The 25870-nt window shown below is 38.9% G+C and overlaps 2 protein-coding genes across 3 annotated transcripts in view; one reads left to right on the top strand and one right to left on the bottom strand.

Annotated features, from left to right (window-relative positions):
• Positions 1–7141: 7141 nt before the first annotated feature.
• LOC116043453 (deleted in malignant brain tumors 1 protein-like) lies at positions 7142–15699 on the bottom strand. The gene is made up of 10 exons (XM_031290134.2): positions 15412–15699; positions 15183–15260; positions 14567–14593; positions 14113–14410; positions 12649–12939; positions 12216–12530; positions 11473–11760; positions 10701–11002; positions 9366–9665; positions 7142–8597 (listed from the first exon to the last, which is right to left on the bottom strand). The coding sequence occupies exons 5-8, from the start codon at positions 12827–12829 to the stop codon at positions 10800–10802; spliced, it is 987 nt and encodes a 328-aa protein (XP_031145994.1). The 5' UTR covers positions 12830–12939; positions 14113–14410; positions 14567–14593; positions 15183–15260; positions 15412–15699; the 3' UTR covers positions 7142–8597; positions 9366–9665; positions 10701–10799.
• Positions 15700–17900: 2201 nt separating this feature from the next.
• The window catches only part of LOC116043437 (ADP-ribosylation factor-like 14 effector protein), a 14293-nt gene continuing 6323 nt past the window's right edge, over positions 17901–25870 (top strand). The window contains exons 1-5 of one of the 2 annotated variants that reach the window (XM_031290098.2): positions 17901–18184; positions 22409–22604; positions 22704–22832; positions 24679–24818; positions 25378–25617. In XM_031290098.2, coding sequence (XP_031145958.1) covers positions 18114–18184; positions 22409–22604; positions 22704–22832; positions 24679–24818; positions 25378–25617 — 776 coding nt within the window. In that variant the 5' untranslated portion in view covers positions 17901–18113. The remainder of the gene's footprint in view (positions 18185–22408; positions 22605–22703; positions 22833–24678; positions 24819–25377; positions 25618–25870) is intronic. The other variant, XM_031290099.2, reaches the window with a different exon arrangement.

Genomic DNA, 25870 nt, shown 5'->3' on the forward strand with positions numbered 1-25870 from the left:
ATTATTGTATTACTGGATTATTATTTTCATATATTGGGTAGTTTAATCTACAACAATGTATCAATCATATACATTATTTTAATGTTCTGTATGTAGAGTAGGCTATTAGTGTGTACGGTATAGCTGTTAAACATGATAATACACAAAGTACAATTAAGTGCATGAAAAGTGTACTTTAGAACAGCACTGAGTGAATATACTTGCCTGCATGCTAGCAGCCCCCTTCTATTTTGCCATTGCTGTGTACCACTTGGCATGGTTCCATTACCTTTGGAACATTGGTCCCAATTAACAGCTCCACATCAGCATCAATTACAGGAATTTCCACAGAGCTTAAGTGTGGCCAAGCACTTAACTATTCCTGTTGTGGAATGTTGTCACGAATCACTGGCATCTTGCACTGGGTGTACACCAGCTATTCAAAGTAGGTGTTACCATTAAGTGCAGCTATCTCCAGTCCTGAGATAACATGACTGTCGACAAGCTTTTCTTGATTCTTGCTCTTTGGGTAATTACTGGAATTGTTGGGTCTTTGTAAATTATAGAGTGTGGTCTAGACCTACTCTATATATAAAGTGTCTTGAGATACCTCTTGTTATGATTTGATACTATGAATAAAATTGAACTGAATTAATTCATAGTCCTTAGCAGGATTTTGGCATTCCTTCCTCTGACATTTAGCTCCCTCATGAGTTGCTCAGAGCAGAAAGTGGCTGTGCTGCCAGGATCTAAAAATGCGTATGTAGTTAGCATTTTGCTGCCTTTTTTAGCCTTAATCTGTACAGGCACAATTGCCAAGACACCGTCCTGTGCTCCAGCACCTATATGGCCACATGTCTTGGGAGAAACTGCATGATTGTTTCCTGATATTTCCTGCTGTGTGTCCTCTGAATTGTTCTTCTTCCCTTTTGAATGGATGTGAAGGATGGTAGGATGTTTCAGATTACACAATTTGCAAGACAGACGCCTATGACAGTCCTTGCTCATGTGTCCAACTGATAAACACCCAAAACAAACACATTTCTCCTTCAAGAAGTTAATCTTTTCACTGTGTAACTTCTCCATTATGGGACACAACTCCAATTTGTGACCCTCTTTACACAGCAGACAAGACACCCTTGTTGGTTTATCAGGTAAGTTTCTCTCATTTTGCATTTGAGTCACAGGTTGAGAATTGACAGCTGCCACAGAAGTAGCGAAACTGCTTCCTTTTCCTTTAAAGCGGACTCGTGAGACTTTGTTTCCTTCTTTATACTTAGGTGTTGAGGTAGATGTGTCCTGAATGTTTCCAAAGAGTGGATTGGAAGCAATAGACACTTGCCTTTCAATGAAGTTGACAATATCACTGAAACCTGCTTGGCGACTGTGGTTCTCCTGCAGCTCATAAGCAGTGTTTCTCCATTTTCCCCTCAATTTATATGGTAGCTTCAAGACAATAGCACGCATGTTGGATGGCATATTCATCTCTGACATGTAGCTGATGTCCTCCATAGCATTACAGCAGGCACATAAAAACAAAGCAAAAGCTTGCAAAGCTTCAATGTCTTCTGATTTTACTGATGGCCATCCAGAGCTTTCTCCATGTATACAGTGGCTATTTATTTGCTTATTTCCAAAGCATTCTTGTAAGATGATCCTTGCTCTTTGGTATACTGCTCCAAAAAGTATAAACCATCTATGCTGCTAGCAGCCTTTCCTTCCACTCCGTGCTCAAATGCTCTGATAAATGTGCTGTATCTCCATCAAAGGTTGGTATATCCCTTGGAGGTAATGATAACGAAGAATGTCGTTGCACTAATAGAGCTGTTATTTCATTTTGTCGTTTCATGTTGGAAAGAAGATTGCCTTGGTCCACCTTAGTTTGCATCAGGTCAACACGTTGAATGGGTTCCTTTGTGTGATGTGTAGCATGATATGTTTCCTGAAATCTTTGAGTCATGCTTGGTTGAGGATTCAGAGCATGAGCTTTTGGTCCAACATGCTGTGAAAATGTTTCCTTGTGTCGTGCTCCCATTGATTTGGCAGTTTTGTCACTGGTGGAAGATTAAACTGATGATTGGAGTATTTAGGCTGTGCCTCCATTAGCACTGCAGCATTGCTGCCTCCTGTTGGTGGATGATTGACCTGATTGTTTGAATATAAAAAAAAAAAATATTTAACCTTTATTTAACAAGGTAGACCGTTGAGAACAGGTTCTCATTTGCAATGGCGACCTGACAAAGAAAAACATAAGCGTGCAAGACAACATACAGTTTTACATTCAATACAATACAAGAATACAGAATACAATATCCTACATAAAGTGCAGATTAAGTAGGCATTACAAAGTGAGGATATGCGAAAGTGATATGGTAATAACACAATATACATGAATAGACAGTCTATATCACTGCTGAGATGTAGTAAAGAGTCAAAATACAGTACTGTGCAACTATGCAATGGGGCATGACAGAGATAATGGAATAATGGTGTGCAAAACAGTGCATGAATGATGGAGAACAGTTAGCACGTACAGTGATCGGACAGGAGCTCAGACAGACGTACTTTAAAGGCAGTTAGTGGGATAAGGGTTTTGAGTACCAGTTTTTGTAGTTCATTCCAGTCATTTCCAGCTGAAAACTGGAAGGAGTGGTGGCCAAAAGAGGTGTGGGCTTTTGGGGTTACCAAGGAGATGTAACTGCTTGAGTGAATGTGGGTAAACATTTAGGCTGTGCCTCCATTGGCATTGCAATGTCTGTGCCTCCTGTTGGTGGATGATTGAATTGATGAAATTCCATAGCAGAGAGTCTGAGCGAAGATTTGCGTTTAGAACTTCGCAGATAAGAATTCATTCCATCTGAATGAGCTCTGGAGCTCTGCACATCAGAACCTCTGTACACAATAACCTTTGCAGTTTGAACAGCAATTTGACTTTGCAATTCCTTTTTCTGTCGGATTTGCTCCTCCTGAGCGCCCAGCTCATGTTTTTCTTTAAGGGCAGCTGCCTTAGCAAGAAGAGCAGTCCTTTCCACCTCTGCTTTTAGGCATGCAGAGGAAATTAAAGATCTTGAAGACCTATGACTGTAACGGCCAGTTGATGAGCCTGTTTTACCACCAACATTAGAAACACTGTCACCTGGACCAATATCATCAGTGACCACAGTTGTGGCTGGTGCAGTTTTGAGCACAGTTTTGTTTAGTGCAGCATCATCATCGTCACCATCATCATTGTCATCATCATCGTCCCTTTTGCCAAGCAACCACTTTTCCATGTTTTGTATTATTGATTTATTGCTGTGCATTTGGGTTTCAAACCATTCATTTTGTTTTGACATTTCATCCTCAGTACGGTGTTCATTTTAGGACATCCTCAGATCTCAGACTCAAACGAAAAGGCATCAGGTCTCGGATGAAAAATCATCAGGTCACAGGCGAATCGCCATCGGAGTAGCCTAAAAGTCACTCAGTCTCAGAAAAACCTCTATCATCTTCAGAGAAAACAGCATTAGGTCTCGGAAAAAACAGCCTTGGACCAAAAGTCTTCAGTCTCAGAAAAATCTCTGTCAAGTCTAAGAAAGTCAAGTGTCAGACCAAAAAGCATCATGTCTCAGAAAAATCTCCCTCAGCTGAAACTGCTTCAAACCAAACGGCCTCAGCATCAGAAAAACCTCTGTCAGCCTCAGACAAAACTTTGTCAGAAACAAAGTTGTCAGAGATAACATTGCCCAGATGAGGGAGCTGATAGCTTTCTGAATTAGCGAAAGTAGACATCAGCTTTTACAGTGAATACCCAGTCTCACAGCAGTTTGTGAAATGTTCACGTAATTTAATCTGTTGATTCGTGTAGCCTACACGACACGTTTATTTAGTTTTCAGTTTAGTTTTTTCTGACGCTGAGGCCGTTTGTCCCTTGTTTATTACCAACAGATAATAAACAAGGGAAAAAAGAAAATATTTCCAGAATGACCATGGAAAATTATTTCAACGATTAAAACCTAAAACCCATAGTTTACAAACAATACAGTACAGTCCAACAGAAAATAAACAAGGGAAAAAAGAAAATAATTATTGAATGACCAATGAAAATCATTTTAACGATTAAAACCTAAACCCAAAGTTTAAGGACAAGAGCCAAAAGCGAATTTAAACAAATGTGTCTGTTTTTTAAAAGCTTCAACAGAGACTGCAGGACGTAGGACAGTAGGAAGGGAGTTCCACAGGTTTGGAGCCACTGCTTCAAAGGAACTGTCACCTTTAGTTTTTAAACGAGTGCGTATGACCACCAGTAATCCTTAGTTAGAAGACCTGAGGGACCTGTTAGTAGTGTACGGATGGAGCAGGTCAGAGATATAAGCAGCTGCCAGACCATGCAAAGCTTTATAGGCCAGAACAAGAACTTTAGCCATCTTGTAGCCATCCTAACCTTTGAAGCCTTTTCTAAGACTACCTTTTCAAAATTAAGAAGGGACTAGTTTTAGGAAGCATTTTCAGGAAATTCAAAGGCTAAGCAGATTGTTGCCGAGGTTTTTGTTCACAGAGTATATAGCTTTGTATGGGTATGTGTACATATACAAAATGTGTTTTGGCATTTTTGGCACACTTCTATTTCAGCCTACTGCACATAGACACAAGTACTTTTGCCTATTCTGCTAAAATAGAGATCTGTGGTGCCATGCCAACAATCTCATTCAACCATTTCACAAGCTGAGGAAAGGGTCGTGACATGGGTCAGAGGGTATCAGAGGTTATAAATGATGAACCAATCAATCGGCTCTACTCCGATATACCTTGGTGTTCATATGGACAACACCTTTGGCTGGTGTGTTATCATTTAGAGCAGACGGTGAATCAGAGGCTTTATGTTATACAAGGCTGCATTACAGAACATTTTAATATGTCAGCATGGCAATATCTAAAAACATGTCATTTAAAGCTTGCTTGTCAGGTGACTGTCTATCCAGGCAAGCACAGAGAATATGGTCTGATCTATCTTTAATCTCCATACCAGATGAGCTCTTATCCTATGGCAGAAGAAATAGGGTACCCCGATGTAAACTAAATATTTCTAAACTATAGGCCTAATTTGGACCTACCTCAATTACAACTTTAAATAATGTTGCTTGAGGCTGCAGGGTTTTTGCAATAGCAATATTCATGATATGATGCATATAGGGTTGTGTATAGGTTTTTCTTGTCACTGTCACATAGATTGTGGCTGTGTGATGTGCTTCAGTCTGGCTACATATCACTTTGTTTATGTTTTTTTTTGTATTGTATGATAAAACAATATGTCAAGTGTTATGTGTTATGTGTTATGTGTGAATTTGAACTCAAGGCAAATATCCCTCTGGGGACAATAAAGTATCTCCTGCAAAGTGGTCTCCATGATATGTAAAAATTAAAACTTTGTCGTAGGACTATAGCAAAGACATCGTTGGAAAGGTCTCAACCTGGAAAGTAACATATGTCAGTCTGAAGAGGATACATTACTCCTGCTTTGATATATTGACCTCTGAACCTTGAACCCAGTACATATTTGAAGGCTTGTCATTTAGCAACAGAAGGTGCTACACACATAAGACCAGCTGCTATAGAAAGCTCTGGACCTCAGCTGTCATGTAGATATGGTCTCCAAAGTTTACCCACAGTAAGCACTGTCAGATATGGTAATAAGCTATTTTCACCTATTTAACAATTCAATTTTTAAAATCTGATGACACCAGTGTGTTCCCCATCCCAAAAAAACCCAGGGGGTATCCGAAATTCTACATTGCCAACTTCTACTTATGAGAAATATACCAATATGTTTAAAAACTACAACTCACTATAGACGCGCCCCAGAACCTGTTACAAAGCTAGTCGGGGCGGGTGGGTGGACATGTTCAACTCCTATGTTTCTGCTGTCTGCCGTGAATGGGTTTCATTCCATTTCAGATTGGCGCTGCCCGCCGGCCGACCGAGCAAACAGTACATGAGACAAATACATGAAAATTATTTTATTATTATTGTTATCTTTATTGTTTAAATCCTCATATACAACGTTAGACAAAAACATCAATATTACGAATATTATGTATTTGTATCTTTCGTATCTGCTGAGCGGTAATTACTCCGTCACTTCCGGAATATTTCGCTGATTTTTGTAAACGTTATTACGGTGCATAACTTACTGGAACAAAACTAAGCAACGTGTTGTTGCTGGTGACAAAACCACTGATTAAATTGTACATTGAAGCGATATTGTCGTTAAAGACCCGCTGATCACTGTCCGATTCTCTGATATGAATGTCCGCATTGCATTGTGGGATATCGGCTTTGAATGCGCCCCTCTCGGCTCATATCGTAACCTACTGTTCTGTCTTACAGCCTACTGTAATATTTCATCGGTAATAAGATCGAAATAATATTATTAAAATAAAGAAATGAATACCATGATAACATCTAAATAAATGTTGATAGATATAGCGTTACAGTTTTAAAAATATCAATAAACAACAAAGCAATCCAGCTTCCCTGGCCGAAATAGACCGAAATAATAACATTAAAAGAAATACATATAAACCATGATAAGATCTGGTGAATAAATGTTGATTTTTGGGCTAAAAATACCAATAATAGCAAAGCTGCATACAGCTTCTCTGCTGCTGCCTGAATGGCAGAAGGAATCGTGCTGTGATCATGAAAGATGCTTCCCATTGAAATACATTAGTTTAAAATACGTGCTGATCCACACGAAAAAAACGAGATAAACGTGTCCGTGTACACGAATCAATAGATTAAATTACGTGACCATATCACGAACTGCCGTGAGACTGGGTTGACATGTAAGTAGTTCTATACAATTTATTTTGTAGATTAGGGTGAACTCGTGTGTGTTGTAGCAGTGTTTTGCCATTGAGAACGAGGTGGCTAACTGCTGGCGCTAGCTTCTAGCTAGTAGTCCTTACCTAGCTACTGCGCATGTGCGACTCTCAACAAAGATGGGATAGAAGTGAGATGCCTCACTCTGTAGCTAAAACAGAGAGCTCAACACACAGGGTGAAAAGACGAGCTGCAGCAATGTGCAGTACAACAAACATATGGTGTTTTTTGAAAATTAAACCATGTAAACCTGATATAATAAATACAATTATGAACTTGAAAATTAGCATAATAAGAGCAGTTTAAGGGATGATTGCACTTTATTAAGTATGTGTAATTATTTTCCACTCCACTGTTTTTACTTGTGTAAACAGTATACATTTGTGAAACAAAATGCTGGTGATATCATATTTGTCCAACTGCATGAGAGAATTTCGAACACATAAATTAAAAGCTATTACCAGCGCATAGAGCAGAAGCATCATGTTCGTGTCCACATCTTGCTCCTCTGAAACCTTTGAGTGAGCATTGCTGAAGAGACATCACATTGTCAAAACATGAATTGCTAGCTTCCACTACTGATCCACTGGTCGGAGAGGTACTGTGGGGCCAGGGCATGGAGGGATTTGTAGGTGAGGAGGATTTTATATTTGATGCAGGACTTAATTGGGAGCCAGTGAAGGTGGTTGAGGGTTGGGGTGATGTGCTGCCACGTCTTGGTGTGGGTGAGGACCCTGGCGGCAGAGTTTTGGACGTACTGGAGCCTGTTTAGGGTTTTGCTGGGGACCCCAGACAGGACTCCATTGCAGTAGTCCAAACGGGAGGTAATGACAGCATGTATGAGGGTTTCTACATAATATAAGAACCTGTGATGTGCTCATAAAACACTAATCAGTAGAAAAGTTACCTGCATCAGTTATATTAATTTATTCAAGCATAGCTTTAATACAGCCTTAATAGGCAGAGTGAGACAATCTATTTTTTCTTTGCTTTCTTTCATATGATGAATTGAGGGATTTAAAAAGTATTCATGAAATTAATGTGGACACTGAATGTCACACTGAGAGCAATGAAAAAACTGTGTTCCGGTTGAAAAGTCATTCTTGATCTTTGACCAGTGGCAGGAGTTACGCCCCCCAGCATTTACAAGTCCCTATTATCACATGACCGAAATTCCACACGTAGGTATGTAATAACGACTAAACCATCTTCATGACAACTGAGCAACTCTACTGTTTCTGCAGAGGAAGACCAGAAGATGTGTTTGAAACACCAAGTAAGTGTGAACTTTTCTGTCAAGCCATGTGGGAATGAGATTGAAAGTGGCAATATATAGAAACAAGTTTTGTAAAAAAAGCCATACATGAAATTGACATAGTTATGTAAGCGATACAACTGAACAACAAACAAGACTGTATTATCTTTAGTCATTTTTGTATGCTTTTTCTTACCTGTGCACACAACACCAGCAACTAAGCTTGTGTTGCAAGTTTTGTCTCTAAATGGTCTTTGTGGGCACTGACTCAGTGTTGACTCTAATCCATTGCATTCAATTTGATCAATCCAGGTCTGTCCCGTGCCATGGCCATACTCATCCACAGTGATTTTATGAGTCCTCCCACAGTCCAGCTGTTTGCACACCACATTTGCATCATTCACATCCCAGGATTCACCACACACATTCCCCCACTGGCCTTTGTCGTAGAACTCCACTCTTCCAGCACATTGACTGGGCCCATCAGACAACTTCACATTACCTGGAAATGACAGTTGTTATATGAATTTACAGTCCAACTTTGGTGATTATTTTTATTTGTGTACTTTTTTGGTCAAAGTTGTAATTACCTAAAAGAAGAAATTGAAGTTTTAATTATTTTTCTGCCGTGATAGCGACCCCTGTCTAAGTGTTCCAACTGAAAGCCCAGATAGGGGGGGGCCACCAACATTGTTAGTTGTTGCTGGGTCCCATCTGTGATTTGAGCACTTTTTGCATTATTCCGTGACTATGTTAGTTACTCCATGATTTAAATGTCGAGGTAACATACGGAGTAATGAGATTGCTGGACTATTACTGGACTCATTGCTTTGACTTTTGACAGTCTGGTCATTTGTCAAATTGTCACCATACCTTGACGCGTAAAAAAGGGGCAGCTAAGGCTAGTTAGGCCCCCCTCCTTTCGGAACCTGCCTCAGCAGGTGTTGAAATAGGCCTAACATGAATGAAAAGTAACACCTAGTGGTAATCAGTGCTAACGTTAGCAAGCTAGGTTAACTAGCCTAACTTGCTAGCTTCCACTTTCCAGGTGAAGTACAAACTGAACAGCATGATGGGTCCTCCTAAATGTTCAACGTAGAGACAAATGGCTTTAAAGTCCTGGTAAAGCAAAAATAAATGTGTGTTCTGAGGCTGTGACAACACATGGGCCATTGCTCATTGGCAGACTCTCATTGCAGCTGTGTTAGTTCGCTAGCACATGAGAGGCATATGAGGGGAATTCAAATTTCAATTCAACTTCAAGTCTTACCTGAACATTCGACAGATGCCTCTTCAAAGCGATCGTGCCCGGTCCTGACATATTCTCTCAGTGTGCACAGTGTGAGAGAGCTCTCTGTACCGCTACAACTGATCATATACCCTCTTGGATGTCTGCCCTGACCATATGATCCTGAGAACTTGACAGGATCTCCACAATTCATCTCTCTGCACACCACTGCAGCTTCATTCATTCCCCAGTTAAGATTATATGCTGCTGACCATTGGCCACCGTGGTGGAACTTCACCCTGTCTGAGCACTGGTCAGTCCCATTGATCAGTCTAATTTTAGCTGGAGAGCAAAAGAATAGAGAATCAGCCATTAGTTAGTTGGGGTTTGGACACGTTTGAAAAGAATAGCTGGTTAACTGAAATTGTATGTGATATTCTGATTGATATTGTAGCAGAAACAACTATGATATTATTATTGACAATAATCAGCAAAATATTCATTTGAAGCATTAGGGGCAGCAGATAAATTTAAGCATAAAAACTAGGGATGCACCAAATCCAGGATTCAGGTTCGGATTCGGCCGAAGATTGGGCTTTTTGACGGGGTTCGGTTTCTGCTGAACCTTAGAATTTTTTTTCCACCGAACCGAATCCTACGCTTGCACTACATTTGCTACACTGGCCGACGTAATGACGCTGCCGTTGATTACGGGAAGGTGTTTGCGTAGGTGGACCGTTCAATGCAGTAGGCTGTGAGAAAGTGAAAATGGAACCTGTGAGCAGAAAAAGTGTTGTTTGGCAGTAGTTTCAGTCAAAAGAAGGTGATTCAAGTCGAGCTACATGTTCAATTTTCAATGCCGATTTGTCTCATGGTGGCAAGGACCCTAAACAATACACAACATCACCGCTGTTAAAACATTTGCGTATGAAACATCTCAAAGAATACGAGTTGTGAATTCAAATGAGTCTCCCTACAGTGGGAGCGGAGCGACCGAACGTCCGGCTGCTGCTCGTTAGCTAACGTTAGCTTTCTAATTTCACCCACCCAACATGCCTTCATCATACACTGGTTAGCGAAGATTTACCAAATGAAATTGTCACTCATCTGGCGATAGCGATGTGCTTTCCTACGATGTGAAAAGAGCGTGTGAATTCAACATTAAGTTGTTACATTTAACTATTTTAGAGGCTGTGGACGTTGTTTACTTCATTAATGTGTTTACTGTGTTAATGGACTGAGGATGGGAGTAGGATTCGGTATTCTGTATTCGGTTTCAAATTCGTCAGAATCTTAACCAGTGGATTCGGTGCATCCCTAATAAAAACACTGTGTAAAATAAAGTAAATAACATGCTAACAATAACCGAGATGATACCTGAGCACACCACACCGGCATCCTCCCCATGACCACAGTTATTTTCTCCGAGGGGGGAATGTTGGCAGTGCATAAGAGACGTCTCATTACCGATACAGCCTAGATATCTCCTTGGCCTTGACCAAAGAAGGAACTGGATTTGGCTGTCTTAGCTGTTCCACAGTCCATGGCTCTGCACACCACCTGAGCATCTTTGATGTCCCACTCGTCATCACACACTGTTCCCCACTGGCTGTCATGCTGAACCTCCACTCTACCAGAACATCTATCAGTGCCATTGACAAGCCTTAGTGTTGGATTACCTGAGAACAGATCCACTCATGTTAAAAGTAATGACAAGCTAAAGTCAAATTATGAAATAGTGGGCTTCATCTGGACTGTCAAATGTACTCAGTTTTGTAGTTATTAAGGTAGTTACTTATTTATCACAATCAGGCCATTTAAGTAAGTAAGAAGAAGATTTAACCACATAGGGTGGTGATGGCGCAGTGGATATGACACATTCCTTTGGTGTGGGAGATCCAAGGTCGATTCCCACTGTGATACATCAACCAATGTGTCCCTGAGCAAGACACTTAACCCCTAGTTGCTCCAGAGGCGTGCATCCTTTGATATATATAGCAATTGAAAGTCGCTTTGGATAAAAGCGTCAGCTAAATGACATGTAATAATAACATAGATAGGCCAGTCTTGTTTTTAATGACCACATGTCCTTTGCTATTCTAGTTGAACTGCGCTACAGTATGGTATATTCCTATCTTTTGCGTCTTACCTCCACATGAAAGAGAAACACCTTCACATCTCCCTGTCAATTCTTGAAGTGTGCATTGGGAGATAGAGGTCACATTGCCAGAGCATCTACTTGTATAGGCTCTCAGTCCACTGTCACCAAAATTTAAGCTTTCTTGAGATGGTTTTGGAGGGCCACAATTGAGTTCCTTACACACCACTGCAGCATCTTTATTGCCCCAGTTATTACAAATTTTCCCAAATTGGCCATTGTGGAAGACCTCCACTCTGCCAGAGCAGCGGTCAGTCCCACTGAACAATCTGACTGAATCTGGAAAGCAGTTAAGAAGGTACTGTATTTATAATGTTCAAGAAAAATGTTAATATTTCAGCAATGGCATAAATATGATTTGTGGCAAGTACAACAGCACTGCCTCTAAATATGTGATATTGCACCAAAGAACAACTATAAAAAGAGGAACAGCAAAAAGATCATTGCGCCAGGCTGCAGGAGGATTTTCTAATTTAGTAATTTTCGAGAAATTTGGAAGTAATGTTTATGAAAAATCCAATTCAGTATATACATGCAGGAGTTTAAAAAAGAAAAAAATAAGTGTGGTATTTTCAGCTCTTGTTTTGGTGAAGTACAAATCACAAAAGTCATAATTTAGTTTGTTTCATGTTTGTTTTTTATATTGCTCTGGCACTCGAAATTGGGGTGTCATCAGGATTTTGAACCTGATTTCATTCATGTAATGTACTTACACATAGTAAAGCATGTGTTACCTGAGCATACAACACTAGCATCTTCATTGTGGCCACAGTTGTGTACTCCAAAACCTCTGTGAGAGCAGTGAGCAAGAGACTTCTCATGACCAGTACACTCAACATCGTTCAACCAAACCTGATCCTGACCTCTGCCAAAAAACGCCTTGTCCTTGACTGAGAGAGCATTCCCACAGTTCATCTCTCGACATACAACATCTGCTTCCTGCATCCCCCATTTGTCATCACAAACCGTTCCCCACTGTCCATTGTGGTAGACTTCCACTCGACCAGAGCACCGACTAGTCCCGTTCATCAGCCGAAGTAGTATATTGTCTGTCAGATGGAAAAGAAAAAGAAGACAATGGCATGTTTGTTCAGAATCCATCCAATAGTAACCACATGACGTTCAACACAAAATGACTGATGTAGTTTGAACACATAGATGACTTACTTGTACAGACAACAGTAGCATCGACACAGCTTTCCTTGAATTCCTGAAGTCTGCACTGTGAGAGAGAACTCTCATTCCCAAAGCACTTGGGTTTGACGCCACCCAGGTCATGTGTCTCTCCAAAATATAGCACTTCAGCCTGATCGACAGGAGTGCCACAGTTAATCTCTCGGCACACCATGTCAGCGTCTGCCTTGGTCCAGTCATTACACACTCGTTTCCAGTTGCCATCATGGTGGACTTCCACTCAACCACTGCATTGATTGCTTCCGTTGACCACTCTCACATATTCTGCAAAATATGTAGATCGAATTTGAACTAAAATCAACAAATACACAAATGATTGTGTGTAAGTAGAATAGACTGCAAAAAATAATGGACGGATTCAAAAGTGAAGCCAAACTGGGAGTGCCAGTTTGCTGGGCTCTGTCCAATGCTCTTTGCACTTTACAGCAGCTGGTCAGGTACTGACTGACCTGTCTGTTGTATTTCTGCTGCAACAGCAACACATAGCAATCATTTTAAAGCAGACAACACATTGTGATCTGACAATCAGGCCATGCGAGCGGAGTGGAGCAGTGAGAATTTCCACTCCTCACTCACAGAGCTGTTCTTTCCCTTCGCTAACCTGCTCAAAGTCGGAGATAAAGCTCCAACATTTTAAAAATCCGCTCTGCGCTCCATCCAAAATCCTTCCGCTTGAGCTCCGCTCACACGCTCTGCTGACAATACAATCGCTAGGTTTTTGATGCAATAATATGATCAGTTGCTAAGATAAATGCTGCGCTAGCTGCTTTTCTCCACAGCTGTATTTCCCAATTTCTCTTGACAGTTCCACATATCTGCTCTTCATATTAATTGAGCAAGGCAGTAATGCAGGGTTTTGTGATTTTTGATTTTATGAGCTTACTCTGTGATTAAAGGTTAGTGCCTAATTAATGTTTAAAGAAAAAGGTTTTTTTTGGATAATATGCTTACTCGCTTACAGACGGAAAGTTAGATGAGAAGATTGATATCACTCATATCCAATGAAAATAAGTCTACAGCCAGCAGCCAATTAGCTTAGCTTAGCAGAAACACTGGAAACAAGGATACGGCTGGACTGGCTGTGATCAAAGGTGAAAAAGCACCAAAGCTCAATAATCTGCATCTGCATCTATTTGTGTAAAAATAACAATTCTTCTTTTTATTTTAGTTTCCCATGTTCGCAGTCTTTATGCTAAACTAAGCTAAGTTGCTGTAGTCTTAATGGACATATATGAGAGTAGTATCAATCTTATCAACTCTGCGAGAAGACCAATTTCCTAAAGGCAAATGTCCAGCTATTGCTTTAATAAAGGAACGTGTAAAGTGTGTAATTTGAGTCGTATCCAACCAGTAATTCAACTTTAAATAAAACACAAGTGGGTGTAAAGCAAACATAACTGAGATAAGAATATACTATAAGAATGAACCCAGTCTTACCTGAACAGACAACCCCCGCATCTTCAGCGTGGCCACAGTTATTTTCCCCCATTGATCTGTGTGAGCACTTGAGGATAGAAGGCTCATGACCAGTACACTGAACATCATCCAACCAGATCCTGTTCTGTCCCTCTCCAAAAAAGGCGCCTTTTTTTGCCTCAAGAACTGTCCCACAGTTTAGCTCTCGACACACCACGGCTCCAGTGATCATCACACACCGTTCCCCAACTGTCACTGTGGTAGACCTCAAGTCTACCAGAGCAACGGGAAGGCCCGACCAGCCTAATTTTGTCACATTCTAGAAATGAAAAATGAAAGCACAATAGCTGTAGGTTGTGTCACCAAACTCAATAACAAAAAGTCCTTTTTTATTAGATTGGGTTGTAGAAATCTAAAAATCTAATCAATGTGCATGTGTTTGTTTTGGCATCAAACATAAATAGAACTTACTAACCTTTAAGCAGTGGTAGACTCAGTAGACCTACAGCAGAAACACATAGTAAAATGTTCAGCCCAGAGATTTGTCATGAATATTTCAAACAATATTGTACAATGAATGCACAGCATTTAGTGCTGTAATTTATCAAATGTTTTACGTATCAGGATAGCCCCTTGAGATGCAGCATGAAGTTACAAAAAAACATACCTCAAAATTGTCCAACATTAACGTTGTCAAATTGATCAAAGAAAGAACATTTAAAAAACAAAACACTTATCAATAATATAGGAATATTCTTTGGATACAAACAATGAGACTTTCACTTCTGTTCAGAATCAGAAAGAGATTTATTGGCAGGTATGTAGCACTTACTAGGAATTTGCCTTGGTTGAAGGTGCATACATAAAAACAATAATATAAAATAAAACTAACAATACACACACACACACACACACACACACACACTGACTATACTATACCATGCTATACTATACTATTTTGCATTAATTGGGTTAGTGAATGCATCTTTCTCGTGGTAGAGCATGCAACCAAACTGACTCTAAATTGTACTTATATGATTTGATTTAAGAAGTCAAAAGGAAGAAGTCGATTTAAAAAAACAGAAACTCACCTATTGACAAATAAAAAACAAAATGTAGTTTTTCAGCAGTAATGAAGATCATATTGTGTCTTCAAAGTAGATCACATGCTGTCAAGGTACAATAAAAACAAAGTATTGTTAAAAAGTTTGTTACTTTACGGTCTCTGTCTTCGGCAAAGTTGATTTTTGGGAGCCATCCAGTTATTTATTTTTTTATTTTTACAAAAAATCTGCAAAGGTGAATAAGTAGCCCTCTTACCTTTTAAATCCACCAGGCTATTTGAACTCACAGTTCAAAATAAAAAGCTGATTACATCTGAAACCAATCCAATCCAAAGGATAGACGCCCCATGTGCAGATCCAGTAATTGTTATGAATAAAAGAGGCTGCCTGGACTTGGACTGCAACCTTGATACATGTTGACATTTTGATCAATCATTAAAGACAGGGGATTTCATTTTGTTTTACACATCTACATTACTATTTGAAAAATAAATGTATATTCAACAGGGAAAGACACCCATGTGTAAAATAATGCTGGTAAGCAGTTGTGCATGAAATCGCTGATTTATGGACAGAACTGCAAAAAATAAAAGGTAAATGAAAATCAAAAGGAGAGTTGTTATGAGCGAATGTCAAGAGGTGACCATCGACTCCCAATGCTAACCCAACCACCACTTTCTTTAAATTCCAATGAAGTGGTAGCCTTAATAAACAGGCCACTTTGCTGTTCATTTGCTGCATCTGCACAACATCGTAACATCTTTAAGAAAGCCTCCACATAACATGACTTGGCGTGAGTACAAATCTATTAAAGAAATATGTTAAATAAAAAATGACACTATATTGTGAAAAGTTCACAATGCTGTTGCAGGAATTTCGTACATTCAAGAGTAGTTGCCGTTTACAATTAATTAAACGGCGGCCCATATAATTTCTCTCGCCCACATTAGCGTCAATAATAATGATCTTACGCCAACTGATAGCCACACTTCTCCAAATCCTTCACACCTATCAGTATAGTAATCGGATGTAGCGAACTTATTCAGATCAGATCTTCAAAAACGTGCATGGTTTGAAATAAAACAAATCTACCTGCATGTTTTTGATTTGATTATTTGTTTGCAAAAGTTAAAATGAAGCAATGCCTTCTGGGAATTTCAAGACAGAATCGAGTAGACCGCATCTGCGTCAGCGTGGTTGTTGAAGTTGAAGATTGTAAGTTGGAAGCTGTAGCCTACTGTTGACAAAAAAAAATGAATCGAGGCATCAAGCGACACAAGGGGGGGGGGATTAAAAGAGAGAGAAATATAGAGAGCACTGTTGGCTGACGGTGAAAAATGCTGAAAACTGACTGATTTGTTTTTAAATCAAGTGCAGCTTCAGCTAGCACTAGCGCTAATACTGCTAGCACTAATGTTAGCGACGCATCTGAGTCAGCACACCAGGGAGAAAGACAGGACAGTGAGGAAGAGGAAGAACAAAACGAGCAAGAGGAGGATGAAGAGATAAGACATGGATAACGAAATGCCAGGACTGTGTCAGGGCCCTAAAGTAACACCTACAAGAAGACTGCCTGTGAAAGATTAACAACTAGCAGACGAGATCTAAAAACATCACTCGCACACAGCTGAGGCTGAAAAACGGTGTGGCTTCCCAGATCCTAATTCCTCCATCCCCATCACCTGTGATTCCCTTTCTAACCTCTGATTAGCATACGTACACACAGGTGCGCAGGTGACATAGCGAACAAACCATTCATACAAACCTACCACACACACACACACACACATGGCTATACACGCACGCAGCAAAATTTGCTACAACAATATTATTTAACTCTGACATTCCGATATATCCTAGGCCACAGTGATAGAGAAACTCTCTCTATGGCTCTGGCCTAGGCTAGCCTACACCTCTTTTCTTGGGACATTCTAAAACGCTTAACGTGAAAAAGCTTAACGTGGTTAAATGTACCTAAACAATGATCAATCATCATCAAATTTCTCTCATGTTGCTTTGATATCAAGCAATATGAGAGAGAAATCCAACGATTATAGAGGTTATCTCACGTTAACGTTTTCTTCTTCATTGGCGCCTATGGCGAGGAAAAAGCTTAACGTGGTTTAATGTACCTAAACAACGATCAATCATCACCAATCATCTCTCTCTCATATTGCTTGATATCAAAGCAACATGAGAGAGAACTTTTGGTGATGATTGAAGTGACCTCATTTACATTGACATGTGTCAAGTCCAAATGAAAAGCCAATGTTAAATGGAAATTCAAAAGCCAAATATTAAATCCAAATGAAAATCCAATGTTAAATTGAAATCGAAAAGCCAACTATTAAATCCAAATTAAAAGCCAATGTTAAATTGAAATTCAAAAGCCAAATATTAAATCCAAATGGAAAAGCCAATGTTAAATTGAAATTCAAAAGCCAAATATTAAATCCAAATGGAAAAGCCAAATGGAAAATTAAAAAAAATTATAATATTTTTAATTTGATCAATGGAACATTTTTAAAAAATAATAATATTTTTAATTTGATCTCGCTTTGTTTTCTCTTTGGACTTTCAATTTCTCTTTGGACTTTCAATTTGAATTATGAATAAATATTTCCTCCATATAAGTGTTCATAACAAGATATGGCCATGAGAAATTTGGTGATGATTGATCGTTGTTTAAGTACATTAAACCACGTTAAGCTTTTTCACGTTAAGCGTTTTAGAATGTCCCCTTTTCTTTAACAGCAAAGAAAATGTAAGTGATTATCTGAGCCGCCGCCAGAGGGCAGACTATCCCGAGACAAAACAGGAAGTTGAAGAGGATATACATTTTTACTTCGCCAAGGAAGAAGCCGAACGAAAACAATCACAAACCGACCCGCCAGTCGGTTCTTTCTCCTGCACGTGTTGGATTCAGTATTATCTCTTCTTTTTGACCAAAAGGACACCATGCCTGTTATTTGTGCGGCAATAGGGTGCAACAATAAGTTTGTCAAAGGGTCGGAAATCAGATTCTACAGGTATGTTTTCACCGGTTGAGCGGAAGCACCATTTCACGTTAGCTTCAACGTTAACTTTGAAACGTTTACGTTACTTTCATTACCGACATATCCTCTTAAAGTAGTTAAAAACCACATTTGCGTATCGATTTAATAACTTTAACTTAAATATCGTATAATTACATCGAAAGGCATATTTTCTGGCAAAGTTAACGTTATTAGTAACGTGTTATTTAGCTTGAAAACTTAGTTAGCTAACACACTGAGCTAGCGTAATCTATTTTTTATAAACCACAAGCATTTGCCTTTTTAAATGCAGTAAAATACAATAATATTAAATATGGCCTGTTGCAGCTCTTTTTACTGCTGTGTTTTAACGTTATTACCACGTATAATTGTCTTAAACTGGCGCGGCAGTTGAACTGTATCCTGTAACGTTAATGCACACGAAATATCAAAGTCAGGCTTATTTTGTTTACATGGTATAACAGTTTGGTCCGACAAAAAAAGAAATCAAAAAGATGTCCGACTGATGGCAGTGTAGTAGAAACTGAAATAAAATAATGCTAGGCAATAATAATCAACACAGAAACATAAATGAGTAATAAAAGATACCCACAACATAGCGCTAACTAGCTAAGACTATTGGCACAGCTTTTGGAAGTACACAAGAGGTTACTAGCTCAGTAACGGATTGGTTGCTGATGACATGATGTCTTGAGAAAATGTTACTGCATCAAAGTTTGTATACCGGTTGATGCTTCAGACAATTGCTATGTCCACTTGCATATTTCCAACATACAGAAAATACTACACAATTTATATATGTGGGCGGTATCTTGGCCAGGTGTTAAGACAACTGAAATGCTTTATATACGGGTCAGTGTAACACTTATCAGTTCAATTTTCGAAGCACAAACGGACATTTGGAAAATCAGAAAAATGGGTTAAAATATCCAATTTTTCATTTTTTTCAGCCTTGACAAATTAAAAAAATTGGATCTTTAAAATGTTTTTCCAGTTTTCTGTTTTTATTCAGAGGATCAGAAATTTAGAAAATTACAAAATTGCGTCTGGGCTCCAATTATTCAATACTGCAATGGTATTCTCTCCCTCGTTCCGCCTAGCTACTTCCCGCCCCCCCACTCAAAACCATCAGTTGCACCTCTGACCCCAAAGTCTATCAGTTTTTTTTTTTTGGTCCATATGCAGTTAATGACCTGCATATTCCGCAAAGTAGAGGGAGAGAATACCATTGCAGTATTGAATAATTGGAGTTCAGACGCAATTTTGTAATTTTCTCAATTTCTGATCCTCTGAATAAAAAAACTGAAAATTGGAAAAACCGGTTAAAGATCCAATTTTTTTAATTTGTCAAGGTGGAAAAAAAAATGAAAAATTTGATATTTGAACCCATTTTTCAGTTTTTTCCAAATGTCCGTTTGTGCTTCGAAAATTGAACTGATAAGCGTTACACTGACCTATCTGATGGAGCATGATTTCCATGACTGTGTCTAGTTGCAAGAAAATGGACAGTGCTTAACACCAGACCCGCCATGCTCCTTAGGGGTTCTATTCTCTCTAAATCCCATGTGCAAGATCGTCTGTATCCTTTTGTTTAGTGCCGATGGGCCAATTATGTGTCATCAGTCTCCACTTAGTCTGAGGCTGTGCCAAAGTTTCCCTCTCTACAGCACATTTCCATCTCTTTAGCGCAGCAAGGACATGATCAATACCCAGCCTAGTGCTGGGCGATCTAGAGAAACTCAAATATCCCAATATTTTTGACCAAATACATCAATGTGGATATTGCGGCAATGTTGTAGGGTTGACAATTGGTGCTTTCACAAAATATTAACACGATAAGAGTTTTGATAAATAATCACCAATAATGTGGATATAATGACTAAGTGGGTAAAGGCAAATAATAAACAGCTAGTAAGTCTGGTAAGTTCAGAAAATAACATCACTTGCACTTGTAATGCAGACTTTAAAACCAGGAAAAGACAACACATGATATAATATTATTATTATTATTATTATTATTATTATTATTATCATTATATTATGATATCCCAAATTTAAGATGATATCTAGCCCCATATATATCGATGTCGATATAATATCGATATATTGCCCAGCCCTAACCCAGCCCCCACAAACCATACACAGCCAGATAGCTTATCTAACAACTTGAAACTATAATCGTAGCAATCTAAAATAGGCTAGTTTTCTATGCTTTCTTGTTTAGAAATAAATATTTTCTCGCTGTCACCTGATGCAGTCCATGGCTAAGCAAAAGTACTGTAGCCTATGGAACAACAACTGAGATGAGGTCTATTTTGGTATATTTAGTTATATATAGTTTTTTATATATATATTATATCTTGATGAGCTAAGCTTTCTGATGCTGTTTTGAAGAAGCTCATAACCTGCATCGTGTAACAAATTCCCTTTTTTTTGAAAAATAAAATAACGCATTGCAAACAATTTAGGCATTTTCATTTTGGGCAAATAAATGGTAAATACAATCACAAATCGTGGTGCAAATTCTGAAATGATCACATTTTGTCTAACGAAAGATAAAACAATAAGTCCTCCTCAGCATTTTTATTTGTCTCTCCATTAGGGCTGCAACTAATGATTATTTTAATAATCGATTAATCTGTCGATTATTTTTTCGATTAATCGATGAATCGGATAAAAAAACAAAAAACAAAAAAACATTAATTTACATCAACTCAATACATACTTACATACATACTTGTTGTTTTAGTTAATAGTTGTGTAAAGGTAAGTAACCCAAAGAGCAGATACAGACCACACACACACACACACACGTTCACTTGAAGCTTATTCATTAAATTATTACCATCATTGTAGTAAGTGCAAGTTCATTTGTACACCACATTTAAACACAGCTTAAGATGACCAAGTGCTATAAAATAACTTTAAAATTAAATTAAAAAGTACAACACACAAATATATTTATCAACAATAACTGATATGGGACAAAGCACAGAATATATACATGACAATAGATTGAAAAATGAATGGGCCAAAAAAGGCGAGTGAATAAAAACGTGTCTTTAGTCCTGCTTTACTACTGTTATTAACGAGCTAATGCTAGCTTGTCATGCTAGTCAGCTGGATAACAAGTAAACACCACACCAGCACCAGAAGAGGGACGTTACGTTCCTCACTTCAAATCGGAACAAAAGTAGGATTCTGTAGTGACTTTACCCTGCTGTTGAACTCCCTTCCTCCTCATCAAGGACTCCAACACGTTTACGTTTTAGGTGCTGAATCATCACCGTGGTGCGCCTGTGCCATGCCGTGTCGCTTTTGCTTATCTTGCAATTAACACGTTTTCGATTTATTTAGTGTGAAATGCCCACACCTTGGATAACTGTACTGATTTCTCTGCCTCCGTCGTGTGTTTCAGAACAACGTTACGGGTCTCTCCGGTCTCTCTCCGTATTTCCTCTACCCCTGCTCTGATCTTTTTTCTTTTCTTTCGCTCCGCGCCACTCCGCACGGCACTCAACTCAATTGCTTTTATCTCCGCGACTGAGTGGCGTGTCGCGCGACACAACGAATCGATAATGAAATTCGTTGTCAACTTTTTTAATAATCAAATTTTATCGATTCGTTGTTGCAGCCCTACTCTCCATCCTATCCTGCGCCGTGTGTCCTTCAGTTCTACAGCCAAAAAAAAACCTCTAAGGTTTCGGGGAGCCACTCAAACAAACAAATTGTTTGCACCACGCACAGTTGTGCTTATGAGTGCGTGTGAGTGAGTATTGGCGTGCAAATTAGTTTCTGTGTCCCTTTCATTGCCCCAGTGCGCTTATACATCAACTATGCGAATGCGTCAATTTACCTGCCGGAGGACAGCACTAACATTACTCGTCGATACTCCTGGCAACTCTCTCTTCATGAAATAAACATCTGTTTGGTTTTCTAAATGTTATATCATTATGGCAATCTAGGCATGTGTAGTTTCAGAATAGGTATTTAGGGAAAGTCAAGGCAAGAGGGTAACACATACACAATGAAGGAATAATTCCAATTTTGGAACCGCAACGTTAAATCATTGCTATCGCTATGGCGATCCTAGCGTTAAGATGTATTTGTCACTATCTCCTTTGATGATACACAGTTTAACATCACATCTTAACAGGTGTGAATGTTGAAATCATGCAGCCCAGTTTGGAAACATCTATTCTCTCTTCTGTGTATTAGGTTCCCACTCAGCAAACCTCAGCTTGCCAGCAAATGGGTACAAAGCCTGGGGATGAAAAACTTCATCCCAACTGCCAACACCTGCCTCTGCTCAGAGCATTTCAGGACCGACTGCTTCAGGGACTACAACGGCAAACAGTTTCTGAGGGAGGATGCCGTGCCCACCATATTCACCCAGGGGCAGGATTCATCAAAGGTGTAATAGGAACTATTCTTCTGTAAGAGTTTGTGTTCAGTCTAAACAACTCATCCTGCTGTATTTTATATGAAGCGACTAACTGTGAACATTCCACAGATTGAACTGCGTAAAAGAGGGGTGGCACCAAAGGAGACAAATGTTGCAAATCAAATGGGAACACAAGCAGAAAGAGACCGAGCGAAAGAGGGCGCCAGTCTACGCAGAGAAAAAAGAGGAGGAATGAGGGTGAGTTTTCTCTTACTGTTGTCTGTGCTGTGGGTAGCAGGTCTGGAATTTCATTCCACAGGGGGAGGGCCACTTGGTATGGAATGGCATTTCATTCAGGATTAAGTAAAAGCATAAATACATAATTATATATTATTTAAATAAATATAAGTATGAAATAAAACCTGAAATAAATAAATGAGGCAATACATATTTTCAAATGAGCCAGCTTAGATGAATAATTAAATTGGTTTATAATTAATAAATGTTTTTCAAAGGACTACTTGCATTTATTTTACTTTCTTGTTTCCATTTCTTATATTAAAATGAATGGGGTGTGGTTATCTCACAGATTCATACCAGACTATTGATTTAAATTCCATAGACCATAGAGTTAAAGTGCTAAAATTCCAGTTAGGAATGTGCACGGAACAAAGATTTGTGTTTTTAGTTGTAAAAAAAAAAAAAAAAAAAAAAAAAATATATATATATATACAGGGTTCATACATTTTGAAAAAACCTGGTAAAGTTATGGAATTTGAAAAATGCAAATTCAATTCCAGGCCTGGAAAGGTTTTGGAAAAATAAAAAGACCCAGAAAGTTTTGGAAAAGTCATGGAATTTCTTTTAACACAGCATAATAATATGTGATTAATAATAATATGATATGTGTAATTAAAAAAAAATCGTTTAATAAAAAATGTATTTCACGTCGTCTTAACCTCAACGTTCTATTCGGGGCGCGATATTACGAATCCCACTATGAACAACATAAATTGTCATATTGTTAAACCTCTGAGGGTAAACTTTAACACAGATTTTTATTCTTATTGTATAATGTTGACTGACATTTTCAGGAATACATAGTCATGGAAATTTGCCAAAAAGTCATGAAAAGGTCATGGAAAAGTATTGGTTAAAATGCGTATGAACCCTGTGTGTGTGTATATGTGTATATATATATATGTATATATGTGTGTGTATATATATATATATATATATATATATATATATATATCTCCCCATCATTATTTTGTATTCATATTTCACATACAGTGCCTGTTAACAACAGGAGAACGGTCACATTTCTTCCTCTGTGCAATGTGCCGTGGCTCCGTCAAATTAGACTTGGTGCATTTTGAGCGGAGCAGAGAGCTGCGTCTTCCCTCTGCAGCAGAGGCGGCTCTCCGCTCTGATCTCAACTTATCAGCCACTCCGGACTCACTTCCACCCCATCGCGTTTTCCCTGCGACCACCTCCTCGTTCAGAAATAGTGGCTGGTTTCAGCAGTCAGTCTGGTTCTCTCCTCTTCCTGGATCGGCCAACAGCACACTGAAACTAACTAACTAGCTAGCTGGCTAGCACGTATGCTACAGACAAAAGCTAGGAACCTAGCGTGCTATGAATCAACAAAGCGGGCTAACGCCAGCTAGCTCAATGAATCACACCTCCATGATGATATACTAATGGTATAAGAGGGGCCAAACCATGACTCTTCTTGGATCACTGTCCCCACTGGCATTTCATCAAATATTACACCACACAACAGGGGTTGTGAGGCACATTCCTAACCGGGCGCCGCAAGCGGACACTGGGGACATATCGATTTAAAATAAGATTTGGTTATTAGGTTAAACTAGGTTAGGTGTTGTCTATCTACAAGCCAACCATTTGCAATTGTAGCCAATCTTTCCCTTTTCAATGGTTTATGGCACAGGTAGTTTTGTCCAGCTATGTCAATGCGTCACGGTGCGAAGTCCCTCCTTACAAATTGCTGTACGCAGCTGAGCACACGCAGCGTTACAACCGGCAAGAGGCGCACCTTTTTGATACTGGATTATTTGATTTCTGTGAATATTTCACAAAGGTCACAAAGAAGATACGGCTTACTACAGAAGAGGACTTGGATATGGAACTAGCCTCATCAGAGAGCAACAGTGAGGACAGTGAATATGATTCGGAAAGAGAAGAAATGTTTTCTAATAGCCACGACGACCCTTTAGATCTGTAAGTATTTAGAATGATCTTTTACTTTTTATCATTATTTGTACAGCAATGTTTTCCTTCTTCCTATCAAATTGCCCCCCCAGGGACGATTAAACTGTATTGAATTGAATAAGCTAACTCTGCGGCCTGTATCAAATAAATTCAAGAAGTCTTTTATTCACAACTTTATTTGACAGGTACCACGTATAACAAACATAATTTCAATACTTGAAATCTGATGCAGTATACAGAGAAATACCTAAAAGCTCATTTTTATCCCCAATCCCGAGTAGGTGAACAATGATACAAACATACTATTGTAGTTGTACCAGTCTTGGAATGAATTTATTTATTTGTATTTGCCCCCGATTCCCTGTAGTTTGAGTTTCTCTTTATGTATATTTACTATGACGTCATATATAAAAGTTGCTTTTGTGCATGTATTATTTAACAAAAAAAATAGTTTTTATCAAGCTTGTAAACAAATTGATCTGTATTTAGATTACATTACACTTTTGATTGAGATAATAAATTGTGAATGACCGATAACATTACATTACAATTACATTGTGTTTTGTAGATCAAATGAAGATAGTGATTCGGATTGGGAGCCCGGCACTAAACCAGGCAAGCACCCAACCCCCTCCCCTACTAAACCTAGGAGGCAGAAGCAGCAACGCTCCTCTTCTGCAGCCAGTAGCCCCGCCTCCAGTGACTTGGATATGGAACTAACCTCATCAGAGACTGACAGTGAGGACAGTGAATATGATTCGGAAACGGAAGAAATGTTTGCCAATGGCCATGACAACATTTTAGATCGGTGAGTATTTAGAGTGATTTTTTTTTTAAACTTTTTAATCGTGATTTTTTATAGCCGTGTTTTCCTTCTTCCCGGCACAAATAAAGTGTTTTGCATTGTATTGAATTAAATAGGCTACAGCTGAGACTAGGGATGCTTATTTAGATTTTTTTCCCCTAAACGATAGCCGATCCTCGTTAACCAACAAGCAGGCAACTGAGTCCCAGTTCACCATGAAGGACATAAACTTTCTGCATCTGCGGACTTGTACTAA

The sequence above is a fragment of the Sander lucioperca genome, chromosome 3 (genome assembly GCF_008315115.2).
Source record: "Sander lucioperca isolate FBNREF2018 chromosome 3, SLUC_FBN_1.2, whole genome shotgun sequence".
NCBI classification, from domain to species: domain Eukaryota; kingdom Metazoa; phylum Chordata; class Actinopteri; order Perciformes; family Percidae; genus Sander; species Sander lucioperca.

What these genes read in the sequence shown, in the direction of transcription:
- LOC116043453 (XM_031290134.2), bottom strand. Translation starts at nt 12,829, where the DNA reads ATGGTGTGCCGAGAGATTAACTGTGGCACTCCTGTCGATCAGGCTGAA. An exon ending in TGCTACTGTTGTCTGTACAA is followed by an intron (nt 12,531 to 12,648) that starts GTAAGTCATCTA and finishes TCCATCTGACAG; the next exon opens with ACAATATACTACTTCGGCTG. An exon ending in TGTTTCTCTTTCATGTGGAG is followed by an intron (nt 11,003 to 11,472) that starts GTAAGACGCAAA and finishes ATCTGTTCTCAG; the next exon opens with GTAATCCAACACTAAGGCTT.